The sequence below is a fragment of the Coregonus lavaretus genome (assembly GCF_964263955.1).
Source record: "Coregonus lavaretus genome assembly, chromosome: 2".
NCBI classification, from domain to species: Eukaryota; Metazoa; Chordata; class Actinopteri; order Salmoniformes; family Salmonidae; genus Coregonus; species Coregonus lavaretus.
In genome coordinates, this window is record NC_139989.1 from 39,524,746 (window position 1) to 39,538,789 (window position 14,044).

Here is a 14,044-nt window from a genome sequence, read left to right on the forward strand (position 1 = left end):
GTGGGAGACTCCCCAAACATATGGAAGTAGGTACTTTGTCCCTGAGACTAAAATTGAGTTTTCTGGCCATCAAGGAAAATGCTATGTTTGGCGCAAACCCAACACCTCTCATCACCCTGAGAACACCATCCCACAGTGAAGCATGGTGGTGGCAGCATCATGCTGTGGGCATGTTTTTAATCGGCAGGGACTGGGAAACTGGTCAGAATTGAAGGAATGATGGATGGCGCTAAATAAAGGGAAATTCTTGAGGGAAACCTGTTTCAGTCTTCCAGAGATTTGACACTGGGACTGAGGTTCACCTTCCAGCAGGACAATGACCCTAAGCATACTGCTAAAGCAACACTCGAGTGGTTTAAGGGGAAACATTTAAATGTCTTGGAATGGTCTAGTCAAAGCCCAGACCTCAATCCAATTGAGAATCTGTGGTATAACTTAAAGATTGCTGTACACCAGCAGAACCCATCCAACTTGAAGGAGCTGGAGCAGTTTTGCCTTGAAGAATGGACAAAAATCCCAGTGGCTAGGTGTGCCAAGCTTATAGAGACATACCCCAAGTGGCTCTACAAAGTATTGACTTTGGGGGGGGTGAATAGTTATGCACGCTCAAGTTTTCTGTTTTTTTTTGTCTTATTTCCTGTTTGCTTCACAATAAAAAATATTTTTCATCTTCAAAGTGGGTGGCATGTTGTGTAAATCAAATGATACAACCCTCCCCAAAATCAATTTTAATTCCAGGTTGTAAGGCAACAAAATAGGAAAAATGCCAGGCTGTTTGTGTCAATCACAACAACAATAATCACAATTTGTGAATTGAAATGGAGGGGAAATGCTATTAAATAATGGTATGCCTCAATTAGGAGGGGATAGATGTGCGTAGCTCCCAGCCCACACAGATAATTAGACTGAATCATTCTGTGGAGCGACAACGAGACAACAATGAGAGCTTTCGCCTTCTGCTGTGCACACACAACTATTACTGCATAAACGCTGCAATCGATTCACACAAACTTCACTCGGACATCCCGGCACCATAATCCACAGAGTACAACCTAAAATGTACATAGAAATGGGAAGAACTGTACAATGTGTACTGTACATTCCTACTGTACAGTGGGGAAAAAAAGTATTTAGGCAGCCACCAATTGTGCAAGTTCTCCCACTTAAAAAGATGAGAGAGGGCTGTAATTTTTATCATAGGTACACGTCAACTCTGACAGACAAAATGAGAAAACATTTTCCAGAAAATCACATTGTAGGATTTTTAATGAATTGATTTGCAAATTATGGTGGAAAATAAGTATTTGGTCAATAACAAAAGTATCTCAATACTTTGTTATATACCCTCTGTTGGCAATGACACAGGTCAAACATTTTCTGTAAGTCTTCACAAGGTTTTCACACACTGTTGCTGGTATTTTGGCCCATTCCTCCATGCAGATCTCCACTAGAGCAGTGATGTTTTGGGGCTGTCGCTGGGCAACACGGACTTTCAACTCCCTCCAAAGATTTTCTATGGGGTTGAGATCTGGAGACTGGCTAGGCCATTCCAGGATCTTGAAATACTTCTTACGAAGCCACTCCTTCGTTGCCCGGGCGGTGTGTTTGGGATCATTGTCATGCTGAAAGACCCAGCCACGTTTCATCTTCAATGCCCTTGGTGATGGAAGGAGGTTTTCACTCAAAATCCCACGATACATGGCCCCATTCATTCTTTCCTTTACACGGATCAGTCGTCCTGGTCCCTTTGCAGAAAAACAGCCCCAAAGCATGATGTTTTCACCCCCATGCTTCACAGTAGGTATGGTGTTCTTTGGATGCAACTCAGCATTCTTTGTCCTCCAAACACGACGAGTTGAGTTTTTACCAAAAAGTTCTATTTTGGTTTCATCTGACCACATGACATTCTCCCAATCCTCTTCTGGATCATCCAAATGCACTCTAGCAAACTTCAGACGGGCCTGGACATGTACTGGCTTAAGCAGGGGGACACGTCTGGCACTGCAGGATTTGAGTCCCTGGCGGCGTAGTGTGTTACTGATGGTAGGCTTTGTTACTTTGTTATTGACCAAATACTTATTTTCCACCATAATTTGCAAATCAATTCATTAAAAATCCTACAATGTGATTTTCTGGATTTTTTCTTCTCATTTTGTCTGTCATAGTTGGCGTGTACCTATGATGAAAATTACAGGCCTCTCTCATCTTTTTAAGTGGGAGAACTTGCACAATTGGTGGCTGACTAAATACTTTTTTTCCCCACTGTATATAGTCATTTGTTTGCATTCTGGCAACGACTAAATAATGTATTAAGAATGAAATGAGACATTATATAATGGATTGTTATAGGGGGAACTGGGTATCTGTCCTTCATTACAGCCTTTTATATTCCACCAGACATAATGTAAAATGAGTGGATTCAAGATTACTAGGGTTGCTCATTTTGGGGTGTATGGGATTGATGGAGTTATGTATATTAGCCTACTTTTACAGAGAGTGGATGACTGATATCGATACCCAGGTGCTGTTGGACTGGCGCTTAACCCCTGCATAATTAACTGTAATTTATGTCCCTGCTCACATGTTGGGGTCATTTGGCTGTCACTTTCATTCATTCTGTAATCGCTTGGTCACATTACACAAGAGAGGGTCATTTAGTGGAGGGAGGCAGTCGGACATGCATTACATGTTGCAAATACACCCACATCCACCCACTCGTTGTTGAGCATGCTATTAGAATATTATGTCATAGGTCATAGGTTGAAGTAAATTATTTTAACATCTATCATACGCTGTGTGTGCTCAATGAAGAAGCTACCCAAAAGGTCTTGAACTCGGACAAATCAAATCAAATCAAATCAAATCAAATTTTATTGGTCACATGCGCCGAATACAACAGGTGCAGACATTACAGTGAAATGCTTACTTACAGCCCTTAACCAACAGTGCATTTATTTTAAACAAAAAAGTAAGAATAAAACAACAACAAAAAAGTGTTGAGAAAAAAAAAAGAGCAGAAGTAAAAAATAAAGTGACAGTAGGGAGGCTATATATACAATAGAATAAAGTGACAGTAGGGAGGCTATATATACAGGGGGGTACCGTTGCATAGTCAATGTGCGGGGGCACCGGCTAGTTGAGGTAATATGTACATGTGGGTAGAGTTAAAGTGACTATGCATAAATACTTAACAGAGTAGCAGCAGCGTAAAAAGGATGGGGTGGGGGGGCAGTGCAAATAGTCCGGGTAGCCATGATTAGCTGTTCAGGAGTCTTATGGCTTGGGGGTAGAAGCTGTTGAGAAGTCTTTTGGACCTAGACTTGGCACTCCGGTACCGCTTGCCGTGCGGTAGCAGAGAGAACAGTCTATGACTAGGGTGACTGGAGTCTTTGACAATTTTGAGGGCCTTCCTCTGACACCGCCTGGTATAGAGGTCCTGGATGGCAGGGAGCTTTGCCCCAGTGATGTACTGGGCCGTACGCACTACCCTCTGTAGTGCCTTGCGGTCAGAGGCCAAGCAGTTGCCATACCAGGCGGTGATGCAACCAGTCAGGATGCTCTCGATGGTGCAGCTGTAGAATTTTTTGAGGATCTGAGGACCCATGCCAAATCTTTTTAGTCTCCTGAGGGGGAATAGGCTTTGTCGTGCCCTCTTCACGACTGTCTTGGTGTGTTTGGACCATGATAGTTCGTTGGTGATGTGGACACCAAGGAACTTGAAGCTCTCAACCTGTTCCACTACAGCCCCGTCGATGAGAATGGGGGCGTGCTCAGTCCTCTTTTTTTTCCTGTAGTCCACAATCATCTCCTTTGTCTTGGTCACGTTGAGGGAGAGGTTGTTGTCCTGGCACCACACGGCCAGATCTCTGACCTCCTCCCTATAGGCTGTCTCATCGTTGTCGGTGATCAGGCCTACCACTGTTGTGTCGTCGGCAAACTTAATGATGGTGTTGGAGTCGTGCCTGGCCATGCAGTCATGGGTGAACAGAGAGTACAGGAGGGGACTGAGCACGCACCCCTGAGGGGCCCCCGTGTTGAGGATCAGTGTGGCAGATGTGTTGTTACCTACCCTTACCACCTGGGGGCGGCCCGTCAGGAAGTCCAGGATCCAGTTGCAGAGGGAGGTGTTTAGTCCCAGGATCCTTAGCTTAGTGATGAGCTTTGAGGGCACTATGGTGTTGAATGCTGAGCTGTAGTCAATGAATAGCATTCTCACGTAGGTGTTCCTCTTGTCCAGGTGGGAAAGGGCAGTATGGAGTGCGATAGAGATTGCATCATCTGTGGATCTGTTGGGGCGGTATGCAAATTGGAGTGGGTCTAGGGTTTCTGGGATTATGCTGTTGATGTGAGCCATGACCAGTCTTTCAAAGCACTTCATGGCTACAGACGTCAGTGCCACGGGTCGGTAGTCATTTAGGCAGGTTATCTTAGAGTTCTTGGGCACGGGGACTATGGTGGTCTGCTTGAAACATGTTGGTATTACAGACTCAGTCAGGGACATGTTGAAAATGTCAGTGAAGACACTTGCCAGTTGGTCAGCACATGCTCGGAGTACACGTCCTGGTAATCCGTCTGGCCCTGCGGCCTTGTGAATGTTGACCTGCTTAAAAGTCTTACTCACATCGGCTACGGAGAGCGTGATCACATAGTCGTCCGGAACAGCTGGTGCTCTCATGCATGCTTCAGTGTTGCTTGCCTCGAAGCGAGCATAGAAGTGGTTTAGCTCGTCTGGTAGGCTTGTGTCACTGGGCAGCTCGCGGCTGTGCTTCCCTTTGTAGTCTGTAATAGTTTTCAAGCCCTGCCACATCCGACGAGCGTCAGAGCCAGTGTAGTATGATTCAATCTTAGACCTGTATTGACTCTTTGCCTGTTTGATGGTTCGTCGGAGGTCATAGCGGGATTTCTTATAAGCGTCCGGGTTAGAGTCCCGTTCCTTGAAAGCGGCAGCTCTACCCTTTAGCTCAGTGCGGATGTTTCCTGTAATCCATGGCTTCTGGTTGGGGTATGTACGTACGGTCACTGTGGGGACGACATCATCGATGCACTTATTGATGAAGCCAGTGACTGATGTGGTGTACTCCTCAATGCTGTCTGAAGAATCCCTGAACATGTTCCAGTCTGTGCTAGCAAAACAGTCCTGTAGCTTAGCATCTGCGTCATCTGACCACTTTTTTATTAGCCGAGTCACTGGTGCTTCCTGCTTCAGTTTTTGCTTATAAGCAGGAATCAGGAGGATAGAGTTATGGTCAGATTTGCCAAATGGAGGGCGAGGGAGAGCTTTGTATGCGTCTCTGTGTGTGGAGTAAAGGTGGTCTAGAGTTTTTTCCCCTCTGGTTGCACATTTAACATGCTGGTAGAAATGAGGTAGAACGGATTTAAGTTTCCCTGCATTAAAGTCCCCTGCTACTAGGAGCGCTGCATCTGGATGAGCGTTTTCCTGTTGATTAATGGCCTTGTACAACTCATTCAGTGCAATCTTAATGCCAGCATTGGTTTGTGGTGGTAAATAGACAGCTATGAAAAGTATAGATGAAAACTCTCTTGGTAAATAGTGTGGTCTACAGCTTATCATAAGATACTCTACCTCAGGCGAGCAAAACCTTGAGACTTCCTTAGTATTTGATTTTGTGCACCAGCTGTTGTTTACAAAAATACAGAGACCGCCACCCCTCGTCTTACCCGAGTCTGCCGTTCTGTCCTGCCGATGTAGCGTATAGCCTGCTAGCTGAATGTTGTCATTGTTGTCATTCAGCCACGACTCCGTGAAACATAAGATATTACAGTTTTTAATGTCCCGTTGGTAGGATAACCGTAATCTTAAATCGTCCATTTTATTATCCAAAGCTTGAACGTTGGCTAATAGGATTGATGGGAGAGGCAGTTTACTCGTTCGCCGTCGGATCTTTACAAGGCACCCCGACCTACGTCCACGGTATCTCCGTCTCTTCCTCACGCGAATGACGGGGATCTGGGCCTTGTCGGGAGTCTGTAGAATATCCTTCGCGAACGCCTCGTTGAAAAAAAAGTGTTCGTCCAACGCGAGGTGAGTAATCGCTGTCCTGATATCCAGAAGCTCTCTTTGGTTATAAGAGACGATGGCATAAACATTATGTACAAAATAAATTACAAATAACGCGGAAAAACACACATAATAGTACAATTGGTTAGAGGGCTGTAAAACGGCAGCCATCTTCTTCCGGCGCTGTTCTTCGGCGCTGACAGAAGAAAGTCAAAGTTTTTGACTATTTTATCAGCTCCCTACAGGCATTTCAAGCTCCCACTACATCTCTTCCCTTTGGATAACGGCTCCCTGCACCTCCCACTTCCCCCAGACCGGTTCTGTCTTGTCCATTAAAGCTTTTGGCCAGCTTCTCCACCCACACCATGACACGTAGGGCCTGTTACCACCAAACTTGTGAAAAAAGTTATTCTGACTCTATATTTGTGTGGGTGTGTGTGTGTGTGTGTGAGTGTGTGTGTGCAGCCTGGTCTCATAGACTATATGTATTAGTATGATATGTTACATTTGGTATGGTTACATACAGTGGGGAAAAAAAGTATTTAGTCAGTCCAGTCCAGTTCAGTCCAGTTACTTTATTGTCCCCATGGGGAAATTTTGTTGCAGTGTCATGTACACATTTAAAGTGGCGTTAAATACAAAACAAGATTGACAATACAACTTTCAATAACAGTCACGCACCAATAAAAGTAAGAAATAAGAAATAAAACATTTAAAACATTTAAAACAAAGACTAGCCTGCTGGCCTTACGGGGTCAATGGGAACATTTGCCCGAGCTATTTAAGAGGGATATCACACCTGGCACAAATGATTGTCTCGTTCTATTTTTCCTGCTGAGGGGTGCCCTATACCTACGCCCAGAGGGGAGTAATTCAAAGTCCAGGTACAGGGGGTGACTTGGGTCTAAAATGATTTTGTGAGCCTTACGGAGGGCCCTGACCTTAAAGATCTCATCCAGGCCTGTCTGTTTGACTCCAAGTACCTTACTTGCTGTGGTAATAATCCTTCTCAGCATGTTTCTCTGAGAACGTCTAGCAACCCAAAGGTTATGTGTTCGAATCTCATTACATTAGCATTTTAGCTAATTAGCAACTTTGCAACTACTTACTACTTTTTAGCTACTTTGCAACTACTTAGCATGTTAGCAAACCCTTCCCGTAACCTTAACCCTAACCGTAACCCCTTACCCTAACCCCTAGCCTAGCTAACCTTAGTCACCTAGCTAACGTTAGCGATAGCCACCTAGCCATCTAGCTAATGTTAGCCACAACAGATTGGAATTCGTTACATATCATACGAAATGGGATGATGGACATCCACAAATGCATACATACCATACGAAACGTAACATATCATAATTGGGATGTCCTGGGTTTACATTTACTATGTTACGTCTACCCCTGAGTCCAGGTTGGTGTGTATGTGTGAGTGTGTTTGTCTTCACACTGAATTCATTAACTCAGCCAGGACACAGATCGGTGGTCACACACTAGCATGATGTCATGTCCCACTTCTTGTAACCCACTGAGAAGAGTGTGACCCGATCTGACCATGGGAGAAGGTTTCATAGAATATCCACTCTATGGGATAGTGCATCATGCAGTTTGGACAGTAGTCCATTAGTGACATACACTTATTGTACAAAACATTAGGAACACCTTCCCAATATTGAGTTGCACTCCCTTTTGCCCTCAGAACAGCCTCAACTCGTTGGGGCATGGACTCTACAAGATGTCAAAAGCGTTCCACAGGGATGCTGGCCCATGTTGACTCCAATTCACCCTCTGAATGGCACACATACACAATCAATGTCACAATTGTCTCGAGGCTTAAAAATCCTTCTTTAACCTGTCTCCTCCCCTTTATCTACACTGATTGATGTGAATTTAACAAGTGACATCAATAAGGGATCATAGCTTTCACCTGGAATCACCTGGTCAGTCTATATCATGGAATGTTTTGTACATTCAGTGTATATCCTATGGTCAAAAGCAGTGGTGCTTCATAGATGGACAAACAAAATGCATGAACTGTGAACACATTCGACAAATAATAAAAGAGCTTTTAGGTTGTGAGTGAGCTAAAAGAGAGACAGAGAAAGAAAGGGGAAATCTAAGGGCTCTATACAGGCTTTCATCTTTTTAAAGACATGGTGCAATTCTATACTCAAGTGTTTTGTGTGTAAAGAAATTGGAATCACTCCTACACAGCTGCATAGACCTACTGCACCCATGCATCTTAAAGGGATACTTCAGGAGGCAATGAAGCCGTTTATCTACTTCCCCCGATTTGTATGTCTCTGCGTGCAGTTTGAAGGAAGTTGCTAACTAGCATCAGTGCAATTGCTAACTGGCGTTAGCGCAATGACTGGAAGTCTATGGTTTTGCGCTAACACTAGTTAGCATTGGCTCGCTTCATTGCCAAAATCCCAAAGTTACCCTTTAATGAGGAGCAACACAGACAGCAAACACGCAACAGCCCAATAAGTGGTACTTGAATCCAAAACAGTACACCCACTCTGCCGAGCTCTCACCACTCTCACCACCACTATCACAGCCTGGGCTACTGTCTTACATTTACATTTTAGTCTTATCCAGAGCGACTTACAGTTAGTGAGTGAATACATTTTTCATACTGGCCCCCCGTGGGAATCGAACCCACAACCCTGGCGTTGCAAGCGCCATGCTCTACCAACTGAGCTACAGTAGGGCTGCCCCTCACCTGTACCACTTACACTCAGTGTTGGGGAGTAGTGAACTACATATAGTTCAACTAGTAATGTAACTACATTTTGCAGTAGCTTGGTGGTAGTTGAACTAAATTCAAATCTAGGTGTTTTAAGTAGTTAATGACTTTTTTGCCATGTTGCGGTGTAGCTTCAATCTACAGCTAGAGGACTCCTAATATCTCTAGGAGTAATAAGTATAATTTTTGTCTTAATCTGTTGTTGTTTAGTACTGTATTTTTGCTATCTAGGGCCATTTACTTTAAGTGCTGCCTGTCTTTCCAGTAGCCTACTTAGTGTGTGAACTGCAGACTACTCATAACCTGCAGCTGATTGTTGACACATCAACCAGTATTAAGGGGCAGGGCAAATTGTGACTGTTGTTGTTTTGGTAATCAGTGGCTGTATTGGAGGGGGAGTAGTTTCTCCTCTCCTATGCAATCAGCAATTAGTACCGGGAGGTGTGCTCTTCACGTCCGCTAGGCAATTAGCAATTAGTGTCAAGCCAGTCAGGCTTTAAGACCGGTCACTCAACTGAGACTGCTCTCCTCTGTGTCACGGAGGCTCTCCGCACTGCCAAAGCTGACTCTCTCTCTTCTGTTCTCATCCTCATAGATCTATCTGCTGCCTTTGACACCATGAACCATCAGATCCTCCTCTCCACCCTCTCAGGGCTAGGCGTCTCAGGCTCTGCACACTCTTGGATTGCATCCTACCTGGCAGACCGCTCCTACCAGTTGATGTGGAGAGGATTGTGTCTGCACCACGTACTCTCACTACTGGTGTCCCTCATCTTACAATGAGAAGTCACAATGTATTAAACACAACTTGTTCACAGCTTGTAAATGACTTCCCCAGTAAATTACAATCAATCAAACCCATTGTAACACTGCATGCATCCCAATTAGGTGGGCACGGAGGGTGGCACAAAGACAGAAAGGCTTGAGTAAACGGTATACTTACGGGTGCCATCAAAGTGCTTGGCGATGGTGTCCAAGAAGGTGTTCTGGGGGGCCAGGAGGCCCTTCATCACAGGCATGTTGTCCAACGATGAAGACTCACAGCTGGGCTCACCAAGTCACTCCATCCCCTGACAGACAGAGCTGAGAGGAGGGTGAGTCAGACCAACGTGACTCTGCAGTCTGCACTTCAACAGATGCTTCTCCTTGATCCTGTCTCAGCGCTCAGCTACAGGTCAGCCGGGTATCAGTGGCATTTACCTCAGTCTCAGGTTTATAGTCTTCTTTCTTCCTCTTTCCTCTTCTTTATCCCAAGTAAGGCTGATGATCTTTCTCTTTAGCTCAGCCCCTTCTTTCTCTGTGGTGTGGCTAGTTGTTCTTCTTACCTTGGATCAAGCTAAGGTGTTGTAACTCACTGTCATCAGGTTAGGTAGTGTATCTCTCTGCTCTTCTCTCCTCACAGATCAGTCTGAAGTCTCACCTAGCCCCAGCAGGAGAGCAGGATGCGCACGGCACTTCCGTTATCTGAGTCTGTACTCTCTCTCTCTCTCTCTCTCTCTCTCTCTCTCTCTCTCTCTCTTCTCTCTATCACACAGTCTCTCCCATTCTCTATCGCTCTCACCCCTCTCTTGCTGTTTCTCTCTCCCTCCCTCTACTCCCTTTCCTCTTTCTTTTTTCTCTCTCTCTTTCCCCGAGAGCACCCTGCTTCTCTCCACTTCTCACTGTTTATTAACAATCCATTTCTCTGTTCTTTGTCCTTCTTGCACACGCTTTCAGGCTCTAGTCACTATCCTACTCTATCCTCTCGTCATCTCTCTCCTTCGCACACTAATAGACACTCTCTCTTGTTGCACCTCCTCTAACAGAAACGCTGGCAGTCAGTAGACCAGCGAATCTCATCCGGCTTTCTCTTTCGTTCTGCCCCTCCCCTCCCCTCCCTCTTTTTCTGTTGTACACACCACTGCCATCATCCACTTCTGATCCTGTATCCTTACTAGGAAGTAGGGATGAGAATACCCATGTATACCTGTTGACATGCACATGGAGGCACATTGTACATGCACGCATGTAGGCACACACACAAGCCCACACACAGATTTAGAATATATAAGGAACAAGATTCACTTGCATATAATTTACATGAACACATACACAATCAAAGCCTCTAAGGTCTTATAAGCATCTTACCCAGCTAGCACATAATGTTCTGAGAACCATGTTTCTTAGACCTTCGCGAGAGCATGGTTGTCCTCTGGTTATTTTGCATACAACCTTCCCACCACTTTCTAGGAATGGTGCAGGACAGTTGCTTGGCTTTGGAACATTCTCAGCACATTTAAGGAACTTGACAAAAAAACATGATTTTCTTGGTATTTCATTACTTTAACAGAACGTTTCCTAAAAGTTCAAACCTGGTTACATTTAATATAACTTTTGGTAATGTTCTATAAACGTTCTCCAATTGGTTTGGCATTGGGAATATTCTCAAATAGTTCAAAGAACGTTAAGAAACAATGTTCTTCTGTGGGAATTTCTATACTTCAGCATAACGTTTCCTACAGGTTTCCTCTTGGTTTTATTTAAAGTAACGTTCTCAGAACATTAAGAAGACGTTCTATAAAAACCACAAGAAAACATTAGTAATGTTCAAATAAAGTTTTAAGAATGCTGTTTTAAAACATATACATTCCGTTCTCAGGGTCAACAAAACTCTCTTTATCCTCTATCTTTTTAAGTGTGTTCAGGTGTGTTGGCTGAGCCCACTAATTGGCCACACCTAATCTTAATGAGTGCTTGTTTCCTTTGAAATGGGATCTGTTTGAATAGACTAAAATGAACAGCTTTGAATGAGTAAAAAAAACATGACATGCTAGCTCCATCCTGGTGGCACGATGGACTAATTCTATGGATAGACAACAGACAATCATAGGTTCAAATCTCACTGATGCCGTGCCTCAATAAAAAATAAATGTGTGTGCATGATTAATGCCTAATCAAATTAATTTCCATATGTCCTATCTGTGCTTGGAGTTCAAAACAGTTAACCTAAGCTAACAGTCTTGTTGAGGAAGTTATTCAAAAACCTCCAAATAACCTTTACATTTCATTCTCAGAATGTTAATAAAACCTCCCAGGGAACCATAGCAAAATGTTCTCAGAACCTCCCTGCAACCTATAAATGTCCATTCCCAGAACAAAAAAAACCATTCAGTTTTACCGGTCAGGAAACTTATGGCTTCAGTCCCAGAACCAATGGGAAACCAAAAACGTACATTCCCACAACTTAGAAGCAGCCAAATGTGCTAGCTGGGTAGCTTCATACTGCATGAGTAAATGAATATAGAAATGTATCCCAGACATACTCCCTCTCTCTCTTAAGCATCTGTTCTAATTAGCACCTCCTCTATACCTATCAGGCGATCTGACACGCTGCAGTAACCGAGAGAAAACATGGCACGGTGGGCGCGTGTTGGTGTTTTTGTGACAATATGGCATGGTGAATTGTTTGTGTGTTTGTGACCAGGTGATTGGATGGAAGTACTACATGCATGAAGAACACACAAACAAGACTGCAGAATAGCCTTAGACTTTACTTCCATAACAATGGTTAAAATGTTGTTTTTCAGTTATTACCTAAAACTTTATATATAAAGTACAAACATTTAGAAAGAAGCTACAAGGTGAGAAGAGAGGGACAGAAAGTGTGGCAAGAGAATGTAATGCAATGATGGAGAAATACATTGGGTCTTGACCTTGATCTTTGGCTATACATCAGAATACAGTATGTGGCTTCTGAGTAACACAGAGATCCATTCAGACTTGAGCCTTGAAGCAGCTCCATGCTGCCCCCATGAGAAAAGTCATGAAAGAGGAAGAATCATGGAGTCAGTTTGGAGAGGGAGGGCAGGTTAAAATGGAAGAGAGATGGAAAATACAGTAGACCTCCAGCTTTCACAGAAACCAAAGTCTTTCTGGGAAAAGTAATTTTCTGGATCACACACTCATGTGCACAAACACACCTACCTATCCAGACATGTGCTCATGGCTGATTGAGGGGTTGATGATTAGGGCTGGTTGGGGCTATTGGGGTTGTCTGACTGTCTTGCCAGTGATGTGATGCCATAATACAGACACAACTTGATGACTCAACCCTCAGACAATCACTTTCTTCATATTTACTTTACCATCACCTAAAATACAAAGAGACACCAGGGAAGCAAATACAACTGTGCTACATGTGACCATTATCACATTTTATTACACCAATGAGTTCATATACAATATTTACAAAATTACTAACAGAATTACTAACACCTACTCTACTCCACAAAGAAATGAAATCTTAAAGGAACTTTTACCCCAAAACCCATGTTTTCATATATTTTTCATTAGTCCATGTTTGACGCAGTCCCTCAAAAATGATGGGTCAACATTGATGTTTTCCAGGTGAATCATTTGAATGGTAGTTGTAAAACCGACTGGGCTGTGGTGGTGGGGGCCGTCTCTAAAATGGGAAACAAGTGCATGAGCGGTTCTGCTGTGTCTTCGGTCCTCTTCCCCATCGTCAAGATTCCCGCCGCTTGGTTCCGTGACCCGTGGAGTAGCTGATTCAACCGGCTCTGGAAACGACGTTCATCAGTTTCTTTCCGTTTACCGAGTGTGAGGATGCCAGCGGCTGCGTCATCAGTGAGGGATCCCCTTGTCCCCGTCCCATTACCTGAGCGACAGAGTAGGACGTAAAGGCGGCAGGAGTGGGATTTCTGTCTGCAACAGTTGGCAACCTCCTGAGCGTCACAGGCCAGATGAGAGACGAGTAGCATCAAGATGAGAACTTTGAGTTTCTGTCAGAAGAAGCATATACAGTATTTCAATGTTAGAATTTTATAAGAGAGCGAGACAGAGACAGACAGCGAGACAAAGAGAGCTTCAAGTTTTTTTTTATGTCACATGCACAAGTACAGTGAAATGCCTTTCTTGCAAACTCAAACAAAATTATTATAAAAAACGAGAGAGTGAAATAGAGAGTGAGATTCATAGGCCTATGCTAATATAAGTTCATGTTTAATATGAAAAATTAAAGCTAAAATGTACTCAGGAATAATCATTGAGAAAACAATTTCAGAAAGCTTTAAGTCATGTCTGCTAACAACTCTCAGTTTTAGAACGTTTTCTTCAGTATCCAACAGACAAGGTCTTGCTATTTTTGAAAGATTATGTAATTGATTAATACCCTAAAACCCATGACCAAAAACCCTATTCAATAGACTAAAAGGAATTCAAACCCATGAAAATATCAGGGCAGTGACTGACACGCTAAGTGCAAATAATGGTGTTCCATC

General features: G+C 43.7%; 1 protein-coding gene across 1 annotated transcript in view; it reads right to left on the bottom strand.

The window, feature by feature from the left end:
• Positions 1-9,784, bottom strand: part of LOC311139031 (voltage-gated delayed rectifier potassium channel KCNH4-like) — a gene marked incomplete at both ends in the record, with an annotated part of 33,937 nt that extends 24,153 nt beyond the window's left edge. The window contains one exon of the mRNA XM_084173873.1: positions 9,709-9,784. Coding sequence (XP_084029999.1) covers positions 9,709-9,784 — 76 coding nt within the window. The remainder of the gene's footprint in view (positions 1-9,708) is intronic.
• Between the last annotated feature and the right edge of the window lie 4,260 nt (positions 9,785-14,044).